Below are 21,125 nucleotides of genomic sequence, written 5' to 3' on the forward strand. Positions count from 1 at the left end.
ACTTCCTTCTTTTGTTTCAAATGCTATTTAAATTATGAAATTTAGCAAACTATAGCTATGATGAGCAATTAAATAGTATAAGTTTGTTTCGCCACGTAATTTTCTCTAAACTCTACCCAAATTTGTTTTTTTTTTCTCAACACTTTTAATAGGCGGCTTTTCCTACCATAATTACTTTATTCGATTTTCCTATTTCCTCTACAATTATCATAGTTACCTTTTCCTATTTCTACCCCAACACGAATTCCCATTTAGGATTGACTATAAGTAATCTTGAAACAAATGCTTAATTGAATGACTTCCTTCTTTTGTTTCAAATGCTATTTAAATTATGAAATTTAGCACACTTTTATTCTTTAGGCAATCAACTGATTATCTTTCTATCCAAAACCTATAGGAATACTAATCGACATTAAAGTACCTTCAGTATCAAATGCACGGACATGTAGACTCGTAAGGGTCAAGTTTGATACAAGTATGGAATATCTGGATTCTAGATAGTGTTTGAGTTCTGCGTCTTTTTCCATTTTGCGTGGATAAATAAAAGTCCAAGATTTTGGATCTCTTTTCTAATTTAAGCCTTATTTGACTAGTTCATTTATGCTTATAAGTCAAATATTATGGTGCATATATAAGACTTTCGCATATGTAAAACTTTTTTTAGGTCTTATTTTGAAGTATCATATAGAAAGAAAAGTGAGAGAGTACTGATTTTCGCACAAACCCTAGCACCCAATTCAAATTGCGATTCCCGCTTCATTACTCGTCTAATTGAGCTGATTTTTGGAAAGATTGTTTCCTTCAACTGAATCTTTGATTGGGAAGTAAGAGCTGAAAGAGTTCGATTTAGAGTGTTGTAGCATTATATTTTCTCATGAATAGTAGCTGCGTTTTTGATGATTCTGCTCCTTTTATTCCTCTAGCTTTTGGTGCTATCTTATAGTTGTGACACTTGTGACACTTTTTTTGTTACCATTTTTAAAAAAACACTTTTATAATTGGGAAACTTTCACATATAGCCATTTAAAAATAATTAATTACTCTCTATAGCTATAGTTTGATAATTATAATTTGTAGCGATATGTTATTTGGAGGAGAGAGGCAAGCGAGACTGGAGAGAGAGGAGAGAGGCGAAAGAGAGGGGGAAAAGAGTGGGAGAAAAGTGAAGTGTATATGTATAATGGTTAGATAATTGTATATTATATATATGTAATTGTATATATGGCATGAGAGATTGGGAGAGGAAGAGAGGCGAGCGAGACTGGGAGAGAGAGGAGAGAGGCGAGCGAGATCGAGAGAGGCAAGGGAGAGAGGGGCAGAGAGTGGGAGAGAGGTGAATTGCATATGTATATAATTGTATATTAGTATATTATACATATACATTTGTATAAATGACAAGCGAGATTGGGAGAGGGGGGAGAGAGGCGAGCGAGAGAGGGCAGAGAGTGGGAGAGAGGTAAATTATATATGTATATAGGCTAAAAAATTGTATATTATATTTGTATATCCTGACGAATTATACATATACAAACATGACTAATTATACAAACTCGAAGTTAACCCACGTAATTAATGTATGATGTTAGTCGCGAGTGGCAATTATAGCAAACTATAGCTATAATGAGTAATTAAATAATATAGATTTGCTAATCCGCGTAATTTTTTCCTTTATAAGGGATTCTTGTTGATTTTTAATAAAGCTTTGGCCTTGTAATATTCAGTTTAGGTCAATACTCGTTGATGCATTAACAATCCTTATTTATAATAGTGTATCTACATTATTATATGCGGACAGACCTTATTTAAATGTGAACATGCAAAATTCTACCCAAATTTGGTTTTTTTCTCCACCGCTTTAAATATAAGGGCTTTCCTACTTTATTCGATCTCCATATTCCTCTAAAATTACAATATAATACCAACACAATATTAAGTTACCTAATTAAACAAAAACAAGGCTTTATACATATTCCTATTCCTAATTTAATACAAACGGACAGACGTAAAAAAAAAGTCTATATATATACATACAGACAAACCTCGCACCAATACTTATACCGACGTAAAAAGTTTCTATATAGAGAGAGACAGACAAACATCGTCATAACAACGGGAAAAACATTAAGCTCATACATCATGGTTCAAACCATGGCCTACAAACCAGAATGTATCTCGTATTCTGCGTATACAGAGGGATTTCGATTTCATCCAACAGATAGAGAATTGATGAAATACCTTTTACATTACGTAATAGATAATCCGTTGCCTACATTAGTTCCAATTGAAGAAGAAGATCTTTATTTAAAAGATCCATGGGTATTTTTTGATGCTAGAAAAGAGAAGACGATTTATTGTTTTACGGAGTTGAAGAAATTGAAGAAAGGAAACATGAGATTTGTTCGAACCGTTGGAGATGGTTCATGGAAATCACAAGACAGAGGAAAAGCTATAATTAGTGAAAAAGGTTCGGTTTTGGGATACAAAAGAAGTTTAAGGTATCAATTGAGAGGGTCCGAACACGATGGACAATGGCTTATGAAGGAATATTCGTTATCAGCGGAAGTCAAAAACCAATTGCGTAAACAATTACGTGTAAGTTCACCATAATTCAGAATTCTTGAGTTTTTTGATTTAAAAAAAAAAGAAAGAAAAAAGAAATCGAATACATAGATATCGAATTTCCTCTCACTAGTTCATATGTTTACTTCTCATGGCCGACATATTAATTCCAATTTTTATTTTATTTTTTAGGAAAATAACAAAGAAAATTACGTACTTTGCCGAGTGAAAAGAAAGAATGGGGAATACAGAAAGAATGAGGAAGACGGTCCAATTGTACAAAAAGAGGCAATTGAAACTGAAGAGCTCAATGCTATTATTAGTGATCCTCTTAATGGCGTATTAAAGCCAGTACCAACATTGAATCTCACTCTCTAAGCCTGTAGATTCTAACCATCTTAGATAGCTTTTATTAATACTTTTTAGTCAAAATGTCGTTTATAATGGAGAAACATAATTTATAATAAAGATGCACCATTATTTATTTTTTTGTATGAACATTCAATGCAACTGAAACTGAAACACGTTTTGTACATCATTTATACTAATATATTCTTTCGAAAAGCATATATTATTTTGCCGATGGGATGGAATTGGAAAAGGAGTAGTCCAAAAACCAGCCAGTTTGGAATAAAAGGGATACATAATTTACAACAGCTTCCCTTCTGCACACCATCGGTATAACGAGCTCGAGACTTCTAAGAGAGGAAATCGGATACAAAAATTAGAAGATCAGCCCCAAAAATACGCTTATCTTTGTGTGATTAAAGAGCTACTAATTTCCCCCTTTTCTGCCATTAAAGCAAAATAACCCCAGTAAAGAGATCAGTTGATGAACTATACATGTAACAGTCCTTTTTTTTTGTCATACATAGCCTATTTACAGATGATTGCAGTATTATGTGGTTTTTGGGACAGGGAGAAATTCTCAAGTGTATTAAAACTCGATGCCGCTGTTCAACTGAATGGAGAAGGAAGGCCTGCCAGTGTTGCCAAGAGGGGTTTCCACCTTAAGAACAACCCCTGAGCTTCCAACGTTTCCATTCCACTTTGACCGCCCAAGCTGCATTTGCACAAGAAAAAGATTTCTATCAAACAAAAAGAAAGAAGCAGGAACGTGGGTGGAGGGACAAATAAAAACAATAAGAGTTGGTGCCCGGCAAAGTGTAAAAGTTCAGGAATGACTCACAGCTAACGATGCAAACGCAGAAGAGTGTGTTGCAAGTGCACAGCCACAGATGATATTTAATCCCTCCTTTAGAGAATGTGTGATGTCTGCCTGCAAACTGGGACTGCTCCCACCAAATGTCGGGCATACGCTGATAGTGTAATGAGAAAAGAAAATGATTAGAAGGTGACTCATAAATCTTGTTACCACATTAAAGGAAGAGAGATACACAATACTTATCAAGCTATAAGTTTGTAAGCAGAATGCAAGTGCAACGAACATAATTGTCACATCACAGAGAACCAGGAAAAGGCTATGATAATTGAAGATTTCAGCCTCACATTAAAATATAGAGAACTTCTAACCAAAAAACTCCACACAATTGTGGCACAAACGTCTCCATATTTGCTAATGCGACTGCACCATCAGATGTTGATAGAAACACCATAAAACAGCACATAGCAGAAAAGTCAGTGTTAATAAATATGAAGCAGTCAGTATTACCTTATTTGAATGGTTGGCCTATACATGAGGCCAGATCTCTTCCAAGCTAATGCCTGGGTAACCCCAAAACTAAATGATTTGTCGGGCCAATGCATCATCGGTGTAATGCATGTTCCCCATTTATTCTGCATATAATAAGTGAAAATATTGTTCTTAAATAAAACACCAGATAAAGTGGGAAAAGGTACAGATATCATTGAATGTCAAATACTTCCTCACATTAAACATCACCTCACCTTGCAAGAGAAACTGAACTTGAGATCTCCCGGGTATTGACCCTGGGCTTGAAGCAAACCTCCACATAGAGGTAAAAAGGCACTGGTGGACAAGCCCTCTCCAGATACGTAAGTTATTTGACCATTTGGAAACTGCAAGTCCATAAACGACTGCAAAATAAAGAGGTTCAATAAGTTGCTAAGAAAGAAAATAAAGTTACGAATCCAGAAAAACGACAGTGTAGAAAAGCATCTGAGATCAAATCCTTGTGAACCAAGACTGCTACCTAAGTGGGGAATGGTCACATACCCATCTAAGCCAGAATTGGAAAGAAAGATTACCAGGTTGTCCAAAAAAAGCATCTAGATTATCTGCATGAGAGAAGTTACCGTGCTTCCTTAAAAAACTGTTCTTGCTTGTGTATAAACTTAGCATGATCACCAACAAACGAGTTTATGAAGATGAATACTTCAACGCCGCATCCTGTATAAAATATCAGGTTTGCAAATCACCTCTAATCACTGGGTCTCTGTTCTAGCATGTGCTAAACGTAAAGCAGCGTTGGGGATTTCGCTATGGGAAATTACTGACGCGAAGAAAGTATTGTGAGACAAATAACTGTTTTCTCCAGGCCTTAAAAAATTTAGGACATCATGACTGAGAGGTCTACCAAAAACAGCCTCTCTACCACCACCACAACCCCCCCCTCCCCACCACCCACAATTAGGGGTAAGAGGTCTGCATAACCTCCCAGACTCCACTTGTTTTTGTTGTTGATATGTGGCTGAGGGTATGTAGTTAGTAATAAAAAAATTTAGATCAAGTTGAAGCAACTCAATAGATTATGTTGTAGGATTCACTAATGGACATATATAGTTGTGCTACTGCATTTCTGAATTAATTGATGAACACCAATCTTCTTCCTTCGCCTCTAATGAGCAATCTATACTATAGTAGTATAATGGCATAAGAGATGCAAAAAGAAGTTCTCAATTAGTTACGGCCTAGACCTGGAGATACTGGAGAAGCAGCAATCTTTCAATAAACACTCAGGAGAAGTGAATGTTGAGGCGAATTTCGTACTTTTAATAGAGAACCATATAAAAATGGCACAGGTTCTCTACTTTGTATATATCAGTGGTAACCAGGACTTCCTGCCTATCAATGAACTATTACTTTATTGGCAAGGAAAAGCACCCTCAGGTCTGAAGAATGTGGAGTATGACAATTACTTAGTAAATGAAATCTAATGCAATAATACGCTTTTCCAACAGCACCTGCCGTTTTTTCCTTTATTTTGTGGGGAATTCAAGCAGCAAAACTCGCACGCAACAAACAAATCAATTACATAGGTAAGAAGAGAGAGCACTCATGTGCACACCATCTCGTTACCGTCACCAGAGCCCTTAAACATGACAAAACAAATAAGAGGTACAACCCTCATCCAACAAAATCATGGGTCACTAGACTGTGAACAACACGGACATAACAGGAGAGTGCCGCAATAATCATCACCTCAACAATATGTGGACTAGAACATAAGGCAAAAATTTCAAGGATGCACAAATAGGGAAGAGTGACTGAGAGCACGCTGACTAAAGCTTTTCAGATCTTTCTGTAAAAATTAAAGACTTAATAGAACGTGACCGCCAGGGGAATGTTACCTACTATATCCTCAGCTAGCATAAAGTCAAAGAAAGTAACTCTCCAATGAAAGAGAAGTATCATGCGCAAACATGATAAAAAAATAAAGAACGGGAGCAACCAAAACTCCACAAAACTAGCAGAAATACCAGTAGTGTACATGAATATAAAACTCTACTTACACAGGCCAAAGGATTCAGACAGATCATTGACATAAGAAGCCACCTTCGATGTTTCGACCACACAGCTGGACAAATAGAATGCATTCCACGCTGTCCATTCGTCAAAAGAGACAAGTAAATTAACGTAATTATTATACACACAACTAATGTAAAAAATGAGTCATTTTGGTACGCAAGGTTTCTGAAATTATTCAGTCAATAAGGTAATAATTTCTTGACTAAATTTGGTACACAGGGACATCAAGCAGGATCGGTATTAAAAATGAGTTCATGGCATCTCATCTCCAGAAGATAAGATAAAATATGTGAAAATTAGAGATGCTATATTCATATCGGTACCCTACTTCTAGACTGCCAATCACTTAAGACAAATCTGATTCAACAATTACATTAAACCTACCACAAACTAAACTATCATGAACAGATAGACTAGTGTCTGGACAACAGAACATACTACAATACAACCAGTACCAGTACTCCCCCCACACCCAAAACAGTGCCCAGAAGGCCAAAAGTACTGGAAGACTTTTCAATACAAGCAAACAATGTCCTAAAGTTACGGTCTGCATACCTTCCTGTCATAGCCATACCAAAGAAGGTGTTGCTTAGACAAGTGAACTGGCAGAAGTAGTGTTGAATCACGGACAAAAAGTACTGGTCCAAGTTGAACAAGGAACAGGGAAGAATTATCATTTCCTGATGTGGAACTGCCCTGTGATGCCTCTACTCTCCATAAATCTCCTCTAGCAGCCACAGAACTTTCTACATTCCTGGTCCTACTTTCATATGTTGACGAAAAGTTGATTGTACCCTGCATTTAAAGATCAAGAAAGTAAGATCTCAAAACTCGCAACAGAGGAGCATAAATCACAACATATTTCTCATCTCTAGTCAACCCACAAAAGTTTAGAACAGGTACACTCCCATAACTGTAACCACGGATCAAGAGAATTGTTACTTTACACATGCATGATACATGAAATGACATGAACACGCAGTCACTTGGTGATCTGTTTGTTATTTTTTCTATCTACAGAAACAAATTGACATTTAAATGTGGAACATCCAAGCCAGGATCTAAAAACAAGGAGCACTCAGCATATCAGAAGATAATTGCAAGATAATTGCTAGTTTAGCTTTGGATCAGTTGTGGCTGAATGCCAATAATGATGAATACTTTACTGAAAACTGATAACAATAAGAAACACATAAAGAACTGAAAGAAGCTCCGATGCTACAACATGTCCTGCATAATATAAAATTACAAGGAAAATCTAGGGCTATCACCACTAAATATGAAGTACTCATTTCTCATATGTGAAACAAATTTTGTCCATACTACAGCTATCTACATACTACTCTAGTTTTTTCCATGGGCTTGTCCCCTTTACCCTTCCCCACTTAAACACCAGAGTTGGTTCGCTTGGCGTAGGGCTTGGACATACGACCAAAGACACAAGGCCCTCAAGCTTTCTCAATTGAGCTGAACAACAGGGGCACTACACGGGTAATTTAGGATTTGAATTTTAGTTTTCTTTGGTTTAGATAATCTTGTCATTCTTGTTTCCTAGTAAAATTAGCATTTATTTATATATTTCTTTTTCCTTTTAAATGTTTCTTGATTTACAAGGATTACGTGTTTGCTTCGGATCAGAGTTTTTTTTGCCACCTATTGTAAACTGAATGCTTGGCAACTATTCAACTTGTTATTCTCCATAAATGTTGCTTTGGCTTCACATTTCTCTAAAGGAACTTTCAGGGTTTGGCTTTAGGTCCCCTCAAAGGATTTTCCCTCAGTTTTCCTCTGAGAAGCTAGGCGAACACTTCAAAAGGTCTCCTGCCTACATATTCACTAATAGAACTTAACCCACACATTTGAAGGGGACCACTGTCACTACTTATTATAGGGCGAACACCATATGACGGAAAGAAAGCTAACTATGCATTGGAAAGCAAAGCCTTTGACGTCACTATAGGTCAATTCCTAAACCTCTACCACTACCTTGAGTCCTTGATCAATTAGTGCGGCATTCTAAACCTGTAGACTGTAGGCGCATGTCATATTTGCTAATGCTTACAGTCAGAGTAAAAGCTTTGGAAATATTAAAATATCACATATTGCAGCTTAAGTATCTTCCAAGTGCAAAATCTAAATTATACTTACTAAGGCGTGACTCCAACAACAAACTTATGGAAATCTTCATTTTATAAAACTGCACCTTAAGTATTCTATAAAACAAGCATCAACCAAATGTTTGTAACATGCTAAGCAAGGAATCATATGCGTGACTGAAAACATATAAGTGACTCCTCCATCCCTGTACTGTTGTTCTCATCTTTTCTTGTGTCAAAAATATGAGTGAAAATATGAAGAAACTATAGATGTGACTTCACAAGAACATAGTCCTTTCAATTTTCACTAAAATTTTACCTGTGATCTGCCGAAGTGTTTGAATGCCTTCAAATTAACATCAAGAAACTCCTCTTCACTTGGTTTATCTTCAGCTGAATCATGTTCAGCATACCCATATCCCCTAAATCGTTCGGCCAACAACCCCAAATCCTCCTGCAGGGTAACACTCAAATCAGCTCTTTGGCTCTCTGTCCCAGCCATCAAAGACAATCTTAAACTCTCATCTTGCCGAAAAGGCACTGGCAACTTCCTGAAAAACTGGTGAACCATTCCATTCAAGCAAGCCCCAAAGTCTGCTCCAGCCTGCCCTATCCTGTTTCCAATTTCAAAAATTGATGAAACCACTGGAATTGCAGAGCTATCCACGGCTATCCCAAAGTCCCTCGGAATGAAATTTTGACTTGGCAACTCTACATCAAAAAGCTTAGAAGCTTGCCCTATTCTGTTCCCCATATCAAAAATTGCTGAAACCCCTGCAATAGCAGATTTATCCACAGCTATCCCAAAATCTCTCGGAATAAAACTTTCAGCCATCAACTCTACATCAAAAAGCTTGGAATTTTGAGAATATGGCCATGGAAACGACGGAGGAGTTATATGCGATTGAATCAAACCAGTAACTCCTTGAGCAAGCTTATCCGCTAAATCCTGCCCATGTCTTTGCACCTCTTCCCATGCTTCAAATGATCTCTCCACAGACATCATTTTCCAAAACTTCACCAAAATCACCACTAAATTCCTTTATAATATTCAAATAAATTCCAATCTATAACAAAACATCAAACCATAATACTACAACAAGCATCGATTATAACTTAAACAACCTCGCTGATCCATAACAACTTAGATTCCATACGTAATAGTTTATCTCAAGTTTAACAAACTAAAATCCAAGTTCATAAACACATAAACTATCAATAAAAGTTTCCAGAAATATACCAGGATCAGAGAAGCTTCTAGAACACAGCTCTAGCTCAAATTGAACCGTTTCCGATGGCGTCGGTGCTCAAAAACAGTGAAATTACCTTATCAGAATCCACGATTAGGGTTTTTAAAAGACCATGAAATAGATTTTATTTTTTTCTATTTGAAGAGATTAAAAAAAAAGACAAAAAGGGAGTGGGGAAGATATGTTTTGTGTGCGTAATGCGCACACCCTTTCTCATCTAGTGCCACGTAAGCAGCGATAACTTCTGGTGGTTCTGAAGATAAAAAATTGTTTTCAAATTGGGCCGACTGGGGCCCATTGTGTTGACATCAAGGCATTTTTCTATTGGGTCAGAAACCGGGCATTGGAGATTTTTAATCCAATAAAAACGCGGCATGTGTTATTTATTACTCCCTCCGTTCGATATTATTTATCATGATTTCTATTTATAGACTCAAATTTTAAAAACTTTGATTAATATTTTAAGATGTATTTTTTCGTCGTATTGATATGTAAAAGTTTTCAATTCATAGTACTTTTCATATAGTTTTTGAATATCTAAATTTTTTTGTTTAAAATATCGAATTAATGTAATCTAATTTAACTTTGAAAATCAGTCAGATTAAATTTCGAAAAACGGATTATGACAAATAAAAATGGACGGAGAAAATATTATTTTTCTTTAGAGGAAAAAAAATACTAGTAAAAGATTATTACTAAATATATACTTACTTATGTGTATATGGGTTGCTAGTGCCTTTTATTGAACCACTTAATTATAGTGAACTTATATAATACTATGATGGTAACAACGTAAGTATTTATTTGGAAAAATAGCCATAATAATTAATAGTAGTTAATTTTATACGGCTTGAGATATGTTATGGAAACGTCAATAAATTGATAATAACTAAAATTAGAATTATCATTTAGTTTATAATGAACTTTATAAATCTAAATTTATTTTTTAAATGAATTTAAAACTAAGATTTAAGTTTATTTTGTACATGAAGTTTATAGTACGTTTTGAATTTCTTCAAACAAAAAATTATATTTTCAAACTTCAGAAAGATATTTTGGAGACCAAGTGGGGCCTCCGTCTTTTCCCTATGTGCTATTATTGACCACAAATCATATTAACTTTTTCCCACAATAATCCCAAAATTGCATAGTTTTTACACCAAAATGATTTTTTCGATCGGAAATGCTTAGATATTTATCTAAATTTTAGTGAGTTCTTGAGTGGAACTTATGTTAGCCTCAAGACGTTTGGTCGCGAACTTAAAAGGTAAATGATTGAGCTTGAGAAGTTTTTTATCGTAGTTAATTTTATATCCAACAATTAAAATAACTTTGAGTTAATGGCAAACTCAGAGCTCATTGGACCCATTCTTACCGAGTTTCTATGTTCTTGTAATTGGTGTAGTCTAATATACTACCAAATAGTTTCTCAACTTCCTCTTCGTAGATTTTTTCCAATGTGTTGAAGTATAACAAAATGTTGGGAATTAAACACACAACACACACAAATAATCTAGAGAAAAGAGAAACGGAACACAAACGGGACACACAAGAATTTAACGTGGTTCGGTTTCCCTACTCCACGACTGTAACAGGAGGATTTTATTTCACTTGTGCTACTCTAGAATTACAAATACAAGGATCATATTTATAGGAAAACCAAATAGTTAACCTAGGGTTTCAGTAATGGGTCGGGCCGGCTCACAAGCCTCCACAAAGCCCAACAATCTCCCACTTGGAGGCTTGAAGAATTTCAACTGCCATCCACTTAGAACACTTGTATGTCTAGTAATCTTTTTCAACTCTCTCCTGCTACAGCGGCCTTCTCATCAGTCAACTGAAAGGCCCGTTGAAGCTCCCCGAAGCTTCAACACATCAGTCACGGCTGAAACTGCCCTTGACTCGTCCTCGGTCCCTACCGGCTCCCACTTGAGACACGAACTGCCGGATCCTAGAACTCCCTGAGAACAAACACTCTCCATACTCAGCAAGAAATTTTCTGGAGACGTATCAACAGCTGGAATACTGGTTCTCTTGACCCACTGTCTTCTAGGAGCCTTGGCTGAAGCACGGCCGGTGCTCCCACTGCCACGAACGCCTCTGACTGGTCTTCCTGAACCTTTCCTTGCTCGTTCATCCTGAATCTGACCTGTGGCTCTGGGTTTCTTTCTTGCAAAGACAACCTTCTTCTGCCCACGAGATTCTGTGAACCGGACTTTGTTTTTCTTCTGAACTGGGACGGTCACTCCCTCAGACGGTAATCCGACAATATACAACGATCCTCTTTTTGTTCCACGAGCCATGACAAGATTGCCCCTCACGACCTTCCACTGCCCATTTCCGAACTTCACATGATGTCCCTGTTCATCCAACTGCCTAACAGAAATCAAACTTTTCGTCAAGCTTGGAACAACTCTGACATCCTTCAAGGTCCAGAAACCGACTGGCGTCTTCAGCACCATGTCACCCATGCCCGTAACATCAAGAGCTCTATCGTCTGCAAGCCTTACCTTTCCAAAGTCTCCAATAACCAGATTCTGCAATGCTTCACTGCTGTGGGTAGCGTGAAAAGAAGCACCAGAATCCATGACCCAGGAATCCACATTGCTCTCCGCGCAACAGATAAACAAATCCTCGTTGACGCTGTCTTCTGCAATGTTGACTTGTTTGTCTTTCTGGCATTGATTCCTGAAATGCCCCACCTCCTTGCAGTTCCAACATGTTACACCTGAGCCATCCCGAGCCTTTGACTGACTCCTTCTTCGGTTCCTGCTCCCACTACCTCTGTTATTTCCTCTGCCTCTGACGACGTTTAGCATATCACCTGATGATTCTCCAGAACTCCTTCTTCTGACATCCTCGCCAAGAACGAGATCACGAATCTTCTCAAAGGTGAATCCATTAGGTCCCACTGAACTGGCAACTGCTGTAACCGTTCCGGACCAACTGTCAGGCAATGATGATAACAGTAGTAAAGCTTGAACTTCATCATCGAACTTAATGCCAACTGACAAAAGTCTGGCTAAGATCGAATTCAATGAGTTGATGTGCTCGGTAACTGAACTGCCTTCCTTCATCTTTGTGTTCACCAACTCTCTAATCAGAAAAATTTTGTTTGCTGCAGATGGCTTCTCGTACATGTTAGACAAGGCTTCCAAGATGCCTTTCGCTGTCTTCTCCTTAAGAATGTTGAACGCAACATTCTTGGTCAACGAGAGTCGGATAACTGACATAGCTTTCCGATCCAAAACTGCCCACTCTGCATCAGACAATTTTCCTTGCTTGTCACCCAACACTACGTCCAAATCTTTCTGAACCAGCAAATCTTCAATCTGCATCTTCCACCAACTGAAATCTGTACCATCGAACTTCTCAATTCGGAACTTCCCATCTTCTGCCATCTCAAAGGACTTCGGCAATTCCCTTAACGGCGTCTACAGACAGCGGGCGGCGATTTGGACGATGCTCACGATCTGGACGCTCGCGGCTGGATCTGAGGCTCCTCGACGCGGCGGCCAACGGAACGGCGCGACGGACAGCACACGGACGACGGCTGTTCGCACCCTGCGCGGTTCTCCTAGCCGGCTGCTGCTTGAGGTTACCCACACGGTAACGGCGGCTACTCCTCCCTGCACACAGTTCTTCACACAAGAACCCTAGGTGACAATTTCTCACAGTTTGTGTTACAATGTTGTTGAAACCTCGCTCTGATACCAATTGTTGGGAATTAAACACACAACACACACAAATAATCTAGAGAAAAGAGAAACGGAACACAAACGGGACACACAAGAATTTAACGTGGTTCGGTTTCCCTACTCCACGACTGTAACAGGAGGATTTTTATTTCACTTGTGCTACTATTGAGAATTACAAATACAAGGATCATATTTATAGGAAAGCCAAATGGTTAACCTAGGGTTTCAGTAATGGGTCGGGCCGGCTCACAAGCCTCCACAAAGCCCAACACAAAATACTAATATAGTTTTAAAGATAGACATAACCAACTTCTTGCAGTAGTTATATGCCTTTTTTGCTCAAGTTCAACTAACTTTCAAATAATTTGGAGTAATTGAATTCTGCAACTTACATTTTGCTACAAATTTTTGAAGTTCACATTATAGAATTACTGTCTTCCATTATATAGCAACTGATTTGGAAGATGGGAAGGGGTGGATGCTATAATAACAACATGATCTCCAGTGAAAAAGCCTAAGACTTTTGGTTCATTTTAATACAATCCCGTCGACTGTCGCACCTTGACATCAATAAGAGCCAATTCTGCTTGCTTGCAAACTTCCAAGTTTTATCTGCATATTGCATTGTATATGAGAAACAAAACCAAAGAGTAAAGATAGAATAAAATGAACAAAAGGATTTGATTAACATATGGTGGTGTGAGTAGTTAATGTTTTGTAGACGTCATATGTAGTTATCTTTTAGGCGACCTGAATGAATATACCTTGTCTTTGAACTCCCAAGAGTAAGCTCAAGATCATCTGGAACACAGTCCTCATGGATCCTCTCTCCTTCCCACGGCTTCACCATCCCTGCCACGTTGCTTCCGAATGCAAACTCATCAGAGATCATCACTTCAGCCATGGGAACATCAGCATTATGATCCAATCCTGCAGCAATAGCAGGTGAACATGCACCACTCTGTCCAGGAGTGCACATTCGAGATCCACCACGCGATAGACCATCCATTTTGAACCCAAACGGATTTGGCGAAACAAGACTATATGTTGGAGAAGGAGGTCCACTTATTCCAGCAAAACATTCTGCATTAATGAAATTCTGACGACCAGGGCTAGCTGGTGTGGATGATGGAAGGTAAGGGTAACGAAATCCAGCCCAGCCAGCATCTGTTTTAATCCGAGGGGTCCGGGCAGTTGGTGAGCTGAAAGGAGGAGTCACTGGAGCACTGATGGAGCCAGTATGGATGTGAAAGTTAGGAAGTTTGGAGGAGGAAGCGGATGATGATCCAGAGGAGAGGTTTTTAAGCCACGGGATCAGGGATTTTCCGTCCATGTTCAGGTTTGCTGCGTATGAGGACGAAGCTGGACTAGGAAAGGAAGAGGAAGCAGGGCTTGGGTTGTTGGAAGTGAAGGGGCTTGGCTGGTAAGATGAACATGGACTTAATGATGTTGAACCACCTAAAAAGTCCAATCTCTCCATTGGTTTGCAGCCCTGTCAATGTTCAATAAGAATTTCAAGAGAATTTATGAGGTGTTGCAACAGCCATTATCATACTATATATGCACTAACATCTTTGTTATGAAAAAATAAAAAATTCAAGTTTTGTCCATTCAAATTGTCCTGCCAATTCCATAATTCTTGTGAATAACAGCCTTATCAATTTATAGATTTCTGCTGCTTTAAAACTCTTCATATTAATGAAGGTACTTTTGTTCTAAAAAATCTTCATATTACTTAAGGTACTTTTGTTCTAAAACATACTACTCATTTGATATCCTTAGTGCTGATTAATAAGCTTTAGACTGTCAAAAAGACATAAAGTCATCGCCATCATGTAATAAAATTGTTTAAACCACCAAAAGTAAGTACTGTTTTATCCTTAATCAAAGATCTCAAATTTGAATCATAGAAATGGAGATTGGAGTGGTCCTGAGTAGAAAGTGTTATACCCCAAAGCAAGATTTCCAGTTTCAAGCACGAATTTGAATTAGTCAAACTACAAATCGGAGACCACACAACGTTCACCAAGTGAGAAACCAAAACCAAATTGTCTAAACTTCCATTTTGGATCACAATCTGAAAGTTTTTTCTCCTTTTTTGAGTCCACATAGCAAGTCTACCTTTCTCACACAAAAGAATCATTTTATCTCAACTCCCCATAATTGAGTTTAATACCAGGTGAATATTTTGAATATAAATTAATAGCCTCCTACTTAGGTCTCATTTTAGTTGATGCATTTCATTAAATCATTTCACTGATTACAAGGAAAAGCATGTGTAATAAGACAAGGTAAAAAGAAACATTATAGGCAGAGCCCCTATAAAGAAATGTTGAACACCCTTTAGATCACTCCCTAAATTATGCAGCTATCTAATAAAGAACCTTTCATCAGAACAGCAAGTGATAAAGAAGGAAATACTCACTTCTAAAGCTGAAAAAAGGGTTCTTTTTCAACATTTAAGCAAGGTGAAAAACTCAACCCCCCCCCCTCCCACATTCTCACTCAAAAGTTCTCAAAAAATGTTAATTTGGCCCACAAGAAAAGCAGAAAAGAAGAAACATAAGCAAGTACAATTCTCCTACATTTTTAAACACCCACCCCTAATTCAAGGCAGACATGTGAATACCAAAAGGTCTAGTGAAATTATTGCAAGGGTATTATTGTCTTTCTAAATATCAAACCCACTTTTTCAGGTGAGAACAGGCTTAACTGGGAATCTTTGCAAATTTGCAACTCAGGCCGTCATAAAGCAAAAGACAAAACGGATCAAGTTATCTGATACTTGTGTTTATTTGATAGAACTAGTAGTAAGCAGTAATAATAAATTAATTGAAATATGCACAAATTAATTCGACGATATCTGTTTAATCTAACGTAGCGAGATGATTAAAGCAAAGGAAAAAAAGAAGAATCTAAATCTTATAATGACGCAAGTATTATAACAGCAAATCTCAACAAACGCCTGCTAGTGCTGCAGATAAGCTTTGCAGTACGTAGTACACACTGCGGTACTGCTACTTTAATTAGCATAAATCGATCCATTAACCAAAGCTACTTGTACTGTTGCTACACAAAATTACAACCACCTAACGTGCAACACGAGACTCGTTCTGACGACGGATATTTTGAATACAGAACCAACAACATTTTTTTCAAGTGAACAATTTGATAGTTGCGATATGAAAATTTGCGAGAAAAAATGAAATTTAATGCGACAATCGACTGCAACAAATTAAATGCTTCTATGGAATTTACCTTGCGGTAGGTGGTGCCGTCGGGCTCAACTGTCCATCCGGCTTCATTGCAGAGGGCTTTTAGTACTTCATTATTATCGCAGTGTTTAGGAAGTTGATAGTTACCGTACATTCTTAATCCGGCGAATATTTTAGCAGCAATGGCTCTTCGCCGTCGTTCTCTCCTCTTATTATTCTCCCGCTCCTTCCACGTCGGCATCCTTGTTCCCGACGTCATGTTAATCGGTGCGATTAGCAAAACGACGCCGTGCGGTGCTCAAACTGCATGAACGTATACACAAATCCAGAAACAGGGGAAACTGTGAGAAGTGGAACAAACAAATGGGCAATAAAAGATGAATTTATGAATGATGAAACGCAATCGAAAAGGAATAATTGAGTAGAGAAATGGTTGAAAATCTGATGAAAGAGTGTGGGATAATTGAAGCACTGAAAATGGGAATAGTGATGAGTCCCCACTTTAATACGAGGAAAAGGAAAAAAAAAGGAAGCAGGGGATTTCATGACGTTCAGACGTAACTGATGTAATTGACAATAATGCCCCTGAACATAACAAAAAACAGTACTTATAAAATTTTTTATGAAAAAAAAGGCATAATACATATATTGGATCCTAAATTGACTTCAAATAACTTTGATCTCCAACTTTCATAATGCACAAACAGACAATTTAACTATCCAACTTTTAAATAAATAAACACATAAGTCTTACATGGCAAAATATACGTAGAACATCATGTATGATAAAAAATGACATATAGGACATGTGTGTCTATTTTTTCAACTTTATACAGGTTTAAGTGTCTACTTGTGCATACTCAAAGTTGAAAGACATAAATATGATTTGAAGCCAAGTTAAAGAGCATATTTATTTATTATGTCAAAAAAAAAAAGTCACCTTGGTTGATTACCTTCCAACACAATAAAGCTATTGCTACTTTGCTAGTTTATTTTGAAAATAGTATTTGACCATAAATTTTAAGTCAAATTTTTTTAAAAAAATCTTTGAATATTCATGTTTGACTAGATGTTTGTATCAAATTTAAAAATTTACCTTCAAATGTAGGTTTGACAATAGATTTTTTTCTTTGTCAAATTTTAAAAATTACTTTTAAATATTAGTTGACTGTAATTTTTTATAATTAAATTTTAAAATTTTATTTTCAAATATTAGTTTAACTATAGATCTTTAATCAAAATTTATAAACTCACCTTCAAATATTACTTTGATAGTAGATTTTTGTTCAAATTTTAAGAAATTACCTTGGAATATTAATTTGACTATAGATATTCGAATTGAACTTTTTAAATTTTACCTTAAAATATCATAGATTTTAATTAGATTTTAAAAGATTATGTTCAAAGATTAGTTTGTCTGTAAATTTTTGAATCAAAATTTAAAAATTTACCTTCAAATATTAATTTTGAGAAATTTTTTTTAATCAAATTTTAAGAAGTTACCTTCCAATACCTCAGTGTACAGTTTGACTATATGTTTTTTAATCAATTTTAAAAAAATGGCCTTCAAATATTATAGGATCACACCATAAGTGCAAATATTAGTAAGTTCTTGTGGTTCAAATAAAGTTCATTCCCAAAAAAATATAAGAATATCTATGTATAAATAATTTTGTGATAAGTTATTTTATTATATATTAATGAAAAAACTTATTTCATAATTAATCAAATTACTATCTAATATCTTTAACCTATCATGAAACAAAATAATGTTTCATTTTATTTTAAAATTATTATATCTTATATCATACGTTAAACGAGTCCAATAATATATTTAAAAAAAGTGAACTATTAAGAGACCTCATCTAGTTACATAAAATAGATATTTTCTTCTAGTTTGAAGTATAGAACATTCCTATCACTCTCCATATATTTAATGATTTCATTAAATGAATCTATCTTAGTACTATTATCAGATCAGCCATTAAAAGCAATAATATAGTTTATTTATTTCATTGTATTAGAGTATAAAATTGACAAGATTAATTAATGTCATTCGTACGGAGAATTAAGGATATCCATGGTTTCTACTTAATCTAAGACTATTGAATCTTCCTAAATTGGAATTAAAGTTTACATAATTATGCCGAATTTTCATCATCATCATATTTATAAGTTGTTTATTAATAAATTGAACGACTAAAAAGATTTATAATCTATTAAAAGTAGTACACATAATTTTCATATGTGTTTGTTAGAGATTTCATTGTCATTCAATAAATAAATGTTATCTTCAGTAATATATAATTAATATAGTTATAAGCTAGTGATACTAATTTTAAAAATAAAACCAAAAAATAAGCATAAGTAAAAGTGGATTAGGATTTAGGGGGGCCACTTGCAGCGAAGCGTGACATGCTGATTACGAATCACGCAACCATGTCACGTGCCAAAGAACTCCAACATTTCCTTCTTATTGGAGGGGGAAAAAAAGACGAACTCCGCTATAAATAACCCGTTCAATTAATTCAGAATTTTAAAATTTTGATAAGTAATTTGATTATTATTCAATTATAATTCATTCAAGTCTTAATTTAATTTTTTTTAAAAAAATTAATTGAGCCAATTTAATCTTTAATTTTGATTCATTTTAAAAAATTTTATTTGCATCGATGTAATAGATGTTTCTATATTAAAGATATGAATTATTCTATTATTTTATATCTTTTAGAATTATCTATCATTCGTAATCTCCTTTTAAAAAAAAATTTGAGTTAAAATTCAAATTATAATTATAAAACTTAAATAACAATATATTAAAATTATGCCGAATAAACGAGTCACATTGGAGTGGGGGTTAAGACCCGGATTGCTTTTAAGCAAGTTTGAGTCCAACTCATTTGAGTCAAAAGTAAACTTGAGCAGATCAGAACCCACCCAATTTCTATTTCAACTTATTTTAATATTATTAATTCAACTCAACCAACTCATTTGACGCCCCTATTTTTAACCAATCCCCTAGGTCGTGAAAAAAGAAAATTTGTAAAATCCTTAATTTAAGTAGATTTTGCACGAATCTTATAGTGTTAGTAGCTAATTACAATATATTCCATCTTTTTTTTCAAATTACAAAAAATCTTTAAATATTGTGAAATCCTTATACATCTCAAAACTTCCTGATACAACACTTACCGAGTTCGAATACATCCCTCAACATCATAATAAATCACATCTTATTTTAGATATATCACTCAATGTTTTTATACATCGCATAAAATGATGTATCCAATCGATACATCATAAGAATTTTTGTAATTGTTTTCAAAGGGCTAACCTATCGATGACCACCTAAACTTGGCATCAGTTTTCACTTAGACGCCTTAACTAGGTTTTGTTCATTTTAGACACCTCATATCATTTTCAACTGTCATTTAAACACTTTTTCAACAATCTGTTTTTAAGGTGTGTGTAGCACACTCGCTGGTGACGTATCAAAGTGACAAATTAAATAATGACAAGTGACATGTATATAAAAAAATTGTTAAATGATAATTTTTTAGTTAAAAAAAACTACCAATGACTCATTGACATGTGACATTTATTAAACTAAATAATTTTTTAAAAAATTAATCACTTTTAATTTTTTAAAAATCATTCCAACCCTCCACCCCAAATTGTCTTCTCCGTTATCCCACTCCACCCCATCTCTCTCACCAAGATTGTCTTCTCCACCCACCACCACCTTCGACCCTCCCCAACCAAATGTGTCAAAAGAAGAAGCCTATTTTGTTTATTTTCGTCAGTTTGTGAATGTTGTGAGATAAAAACATTTTTTGTAGTAGATTGATATTTAAAAGCTTCATTTGGTGAATGTGATGATGCATTTGTTTGACCTTTTTGAATTTTCTTTTTCTTTTCGACTGAATTTCTGAATCATTGGAAATAAAAATTTGTTGCTTTAGTATATAAATATGGAGTCTCAATCTGGACTTTTTTTTTGTGATTATAATGTGAGAACACATACAAATGGATTAGAACGCTAAAAATATTTGTTGTGAATATAGAATTTGATAATTTAAAATATTATTCTTGCGATTTTTGTTTGTGGCATCGTCAAATTTATTTCACCATGAAAAAAATTTAAGCTTGGAAAATGGTAGCCAAAAATTGGGAAAGAAGAAGAAGAAGAAAATAAATAAAATTTGGTAAAATGAGGTTTTCACGCGAGTCCAGTGAGTGCAACACACTTACAATCCCATCTCAGCAAAAAATGTCAAATTGACACAGCGGGGCATGACATGAGGTGTCTAAAATGAACAAAGCTCAGTTGCGATGTCTAGCAGAAAATTAGTGCCAATTTTAAGTGATCACCAATAAATTTTACCGTTGTCAAATAATGGAAAATACAATTATGTAATTAAATAATTTTTTTCTTAACGTATACTTGCTACGGAAGATTTTTCAAAATTTACATTCCGAATTAACGAATTAGTGCGAACTTATTTATACTATATCATGCTCTTTTTATATATATATATATATATATATATATATATATATATATAAAAGATCCTATT

The 21,125-nt window shown here is 35.5% G+C and overlaps 3 protein-coding genes across 4 annotated transcripts; 1 reads left to right on the forward strand and 2 right to left on the reverse strand.

Moving 5' to 3' along the window:
• The first annotated feature begins 2,057 nt into the window (after positions 1-2,057).
• Positions 2,058-3,130, forward strand: LOC107026204 (NAC domain-containing protein 1-like). The gene is made up of 2 exons (XM_015227087.2): positions 2,058-2,592; positions 2,752-3,130. Exons 1-2 carry the CDS (start codon positions 2,137-2,139, stop codon positions 2,935-2,937), a joined length of 642 nt encoding a protein of 213 aa, XP_015082573.2. The 5' UTR covers positions 2,058-2,136; the 3' UTR covers positions 2,938-3,130.
• A 73-nt stretch (positions 3,131-3,203) lies between these two features.
• LOC107026203 lies at positions 3,204-9,797 on the reverse strand. 2 transcript variants are annotated; one of them, XM_015227086.2, is made up of 8 exons: positions 9,626-9,796; positions 8,705-9,400; positions 6,845-7,084; positions 6,274-6,363; positions 4,468-4,617; positions 4,232-4,356; positions 3,749-3,878; positions 3,223-3,622 (listed from the first exon to the last, which is right to left on the reverse strand). In XM_015227086.2, the coding sequence occupies exons 2-8, from the start codon at positions 9,389-9,391 to the stop codon at positions 3,497-3,499; spliced, it is 1,548 nt and encodes a 515-aa protein (XP_015082572.1). In that variant the 5' UTR covers positions 9,392-9,400; positions 9,626-9,796; the 3' UTR covers positions 3,223-3,496. The 2 variants fall into 2 exon arrangements, with proteins under 2 accessions (XP_015082571.1, XP_015082572.1); XM_015227085.2 differs by having other exon boundaries at positions 3,204-3,622; positions 8,705-9,797.
• Positions 9,798-13,620: 3,823 nt separating this feature from the next.
• On the reverse strand, positions 13,621-17,058 carry LOC107024482 (BES1/BZR1 homolog protein 4). The gene is made up of 3 exons (XM_015225467.2): positions 16,592-17,058; positions 14,098-14,825; positions 13,621-13,945 (listed from the first exon to the last, which is right to left on the reverse strand). Exons 1-3 carry the CDS (start codon positions 16,805-16,807, stop codon positions 13,942-13,944), a joined length of 948 nt encoding a protein of 315 aa, XP_015080953.1. The 5' UTR covers positions 16,808-17,058; the 3' UTR covers positions 13,621-13,941.
• Positions 17,059-21,125: the final 4,067 nt, after the last annotated feature.

This window comes from Solanum pennellii, chromosome 7 (assembly GCF_001406875.1).
Source record: "Solanum pennellii chromosome 7, SPENNV200".
Taxonomy (NCBI): Eukaryota; Viridiplantae; Streptophyta; class Magnoliopsida; order Solanales; family Solanaceae; genus Solanum; species Solanum pennellii.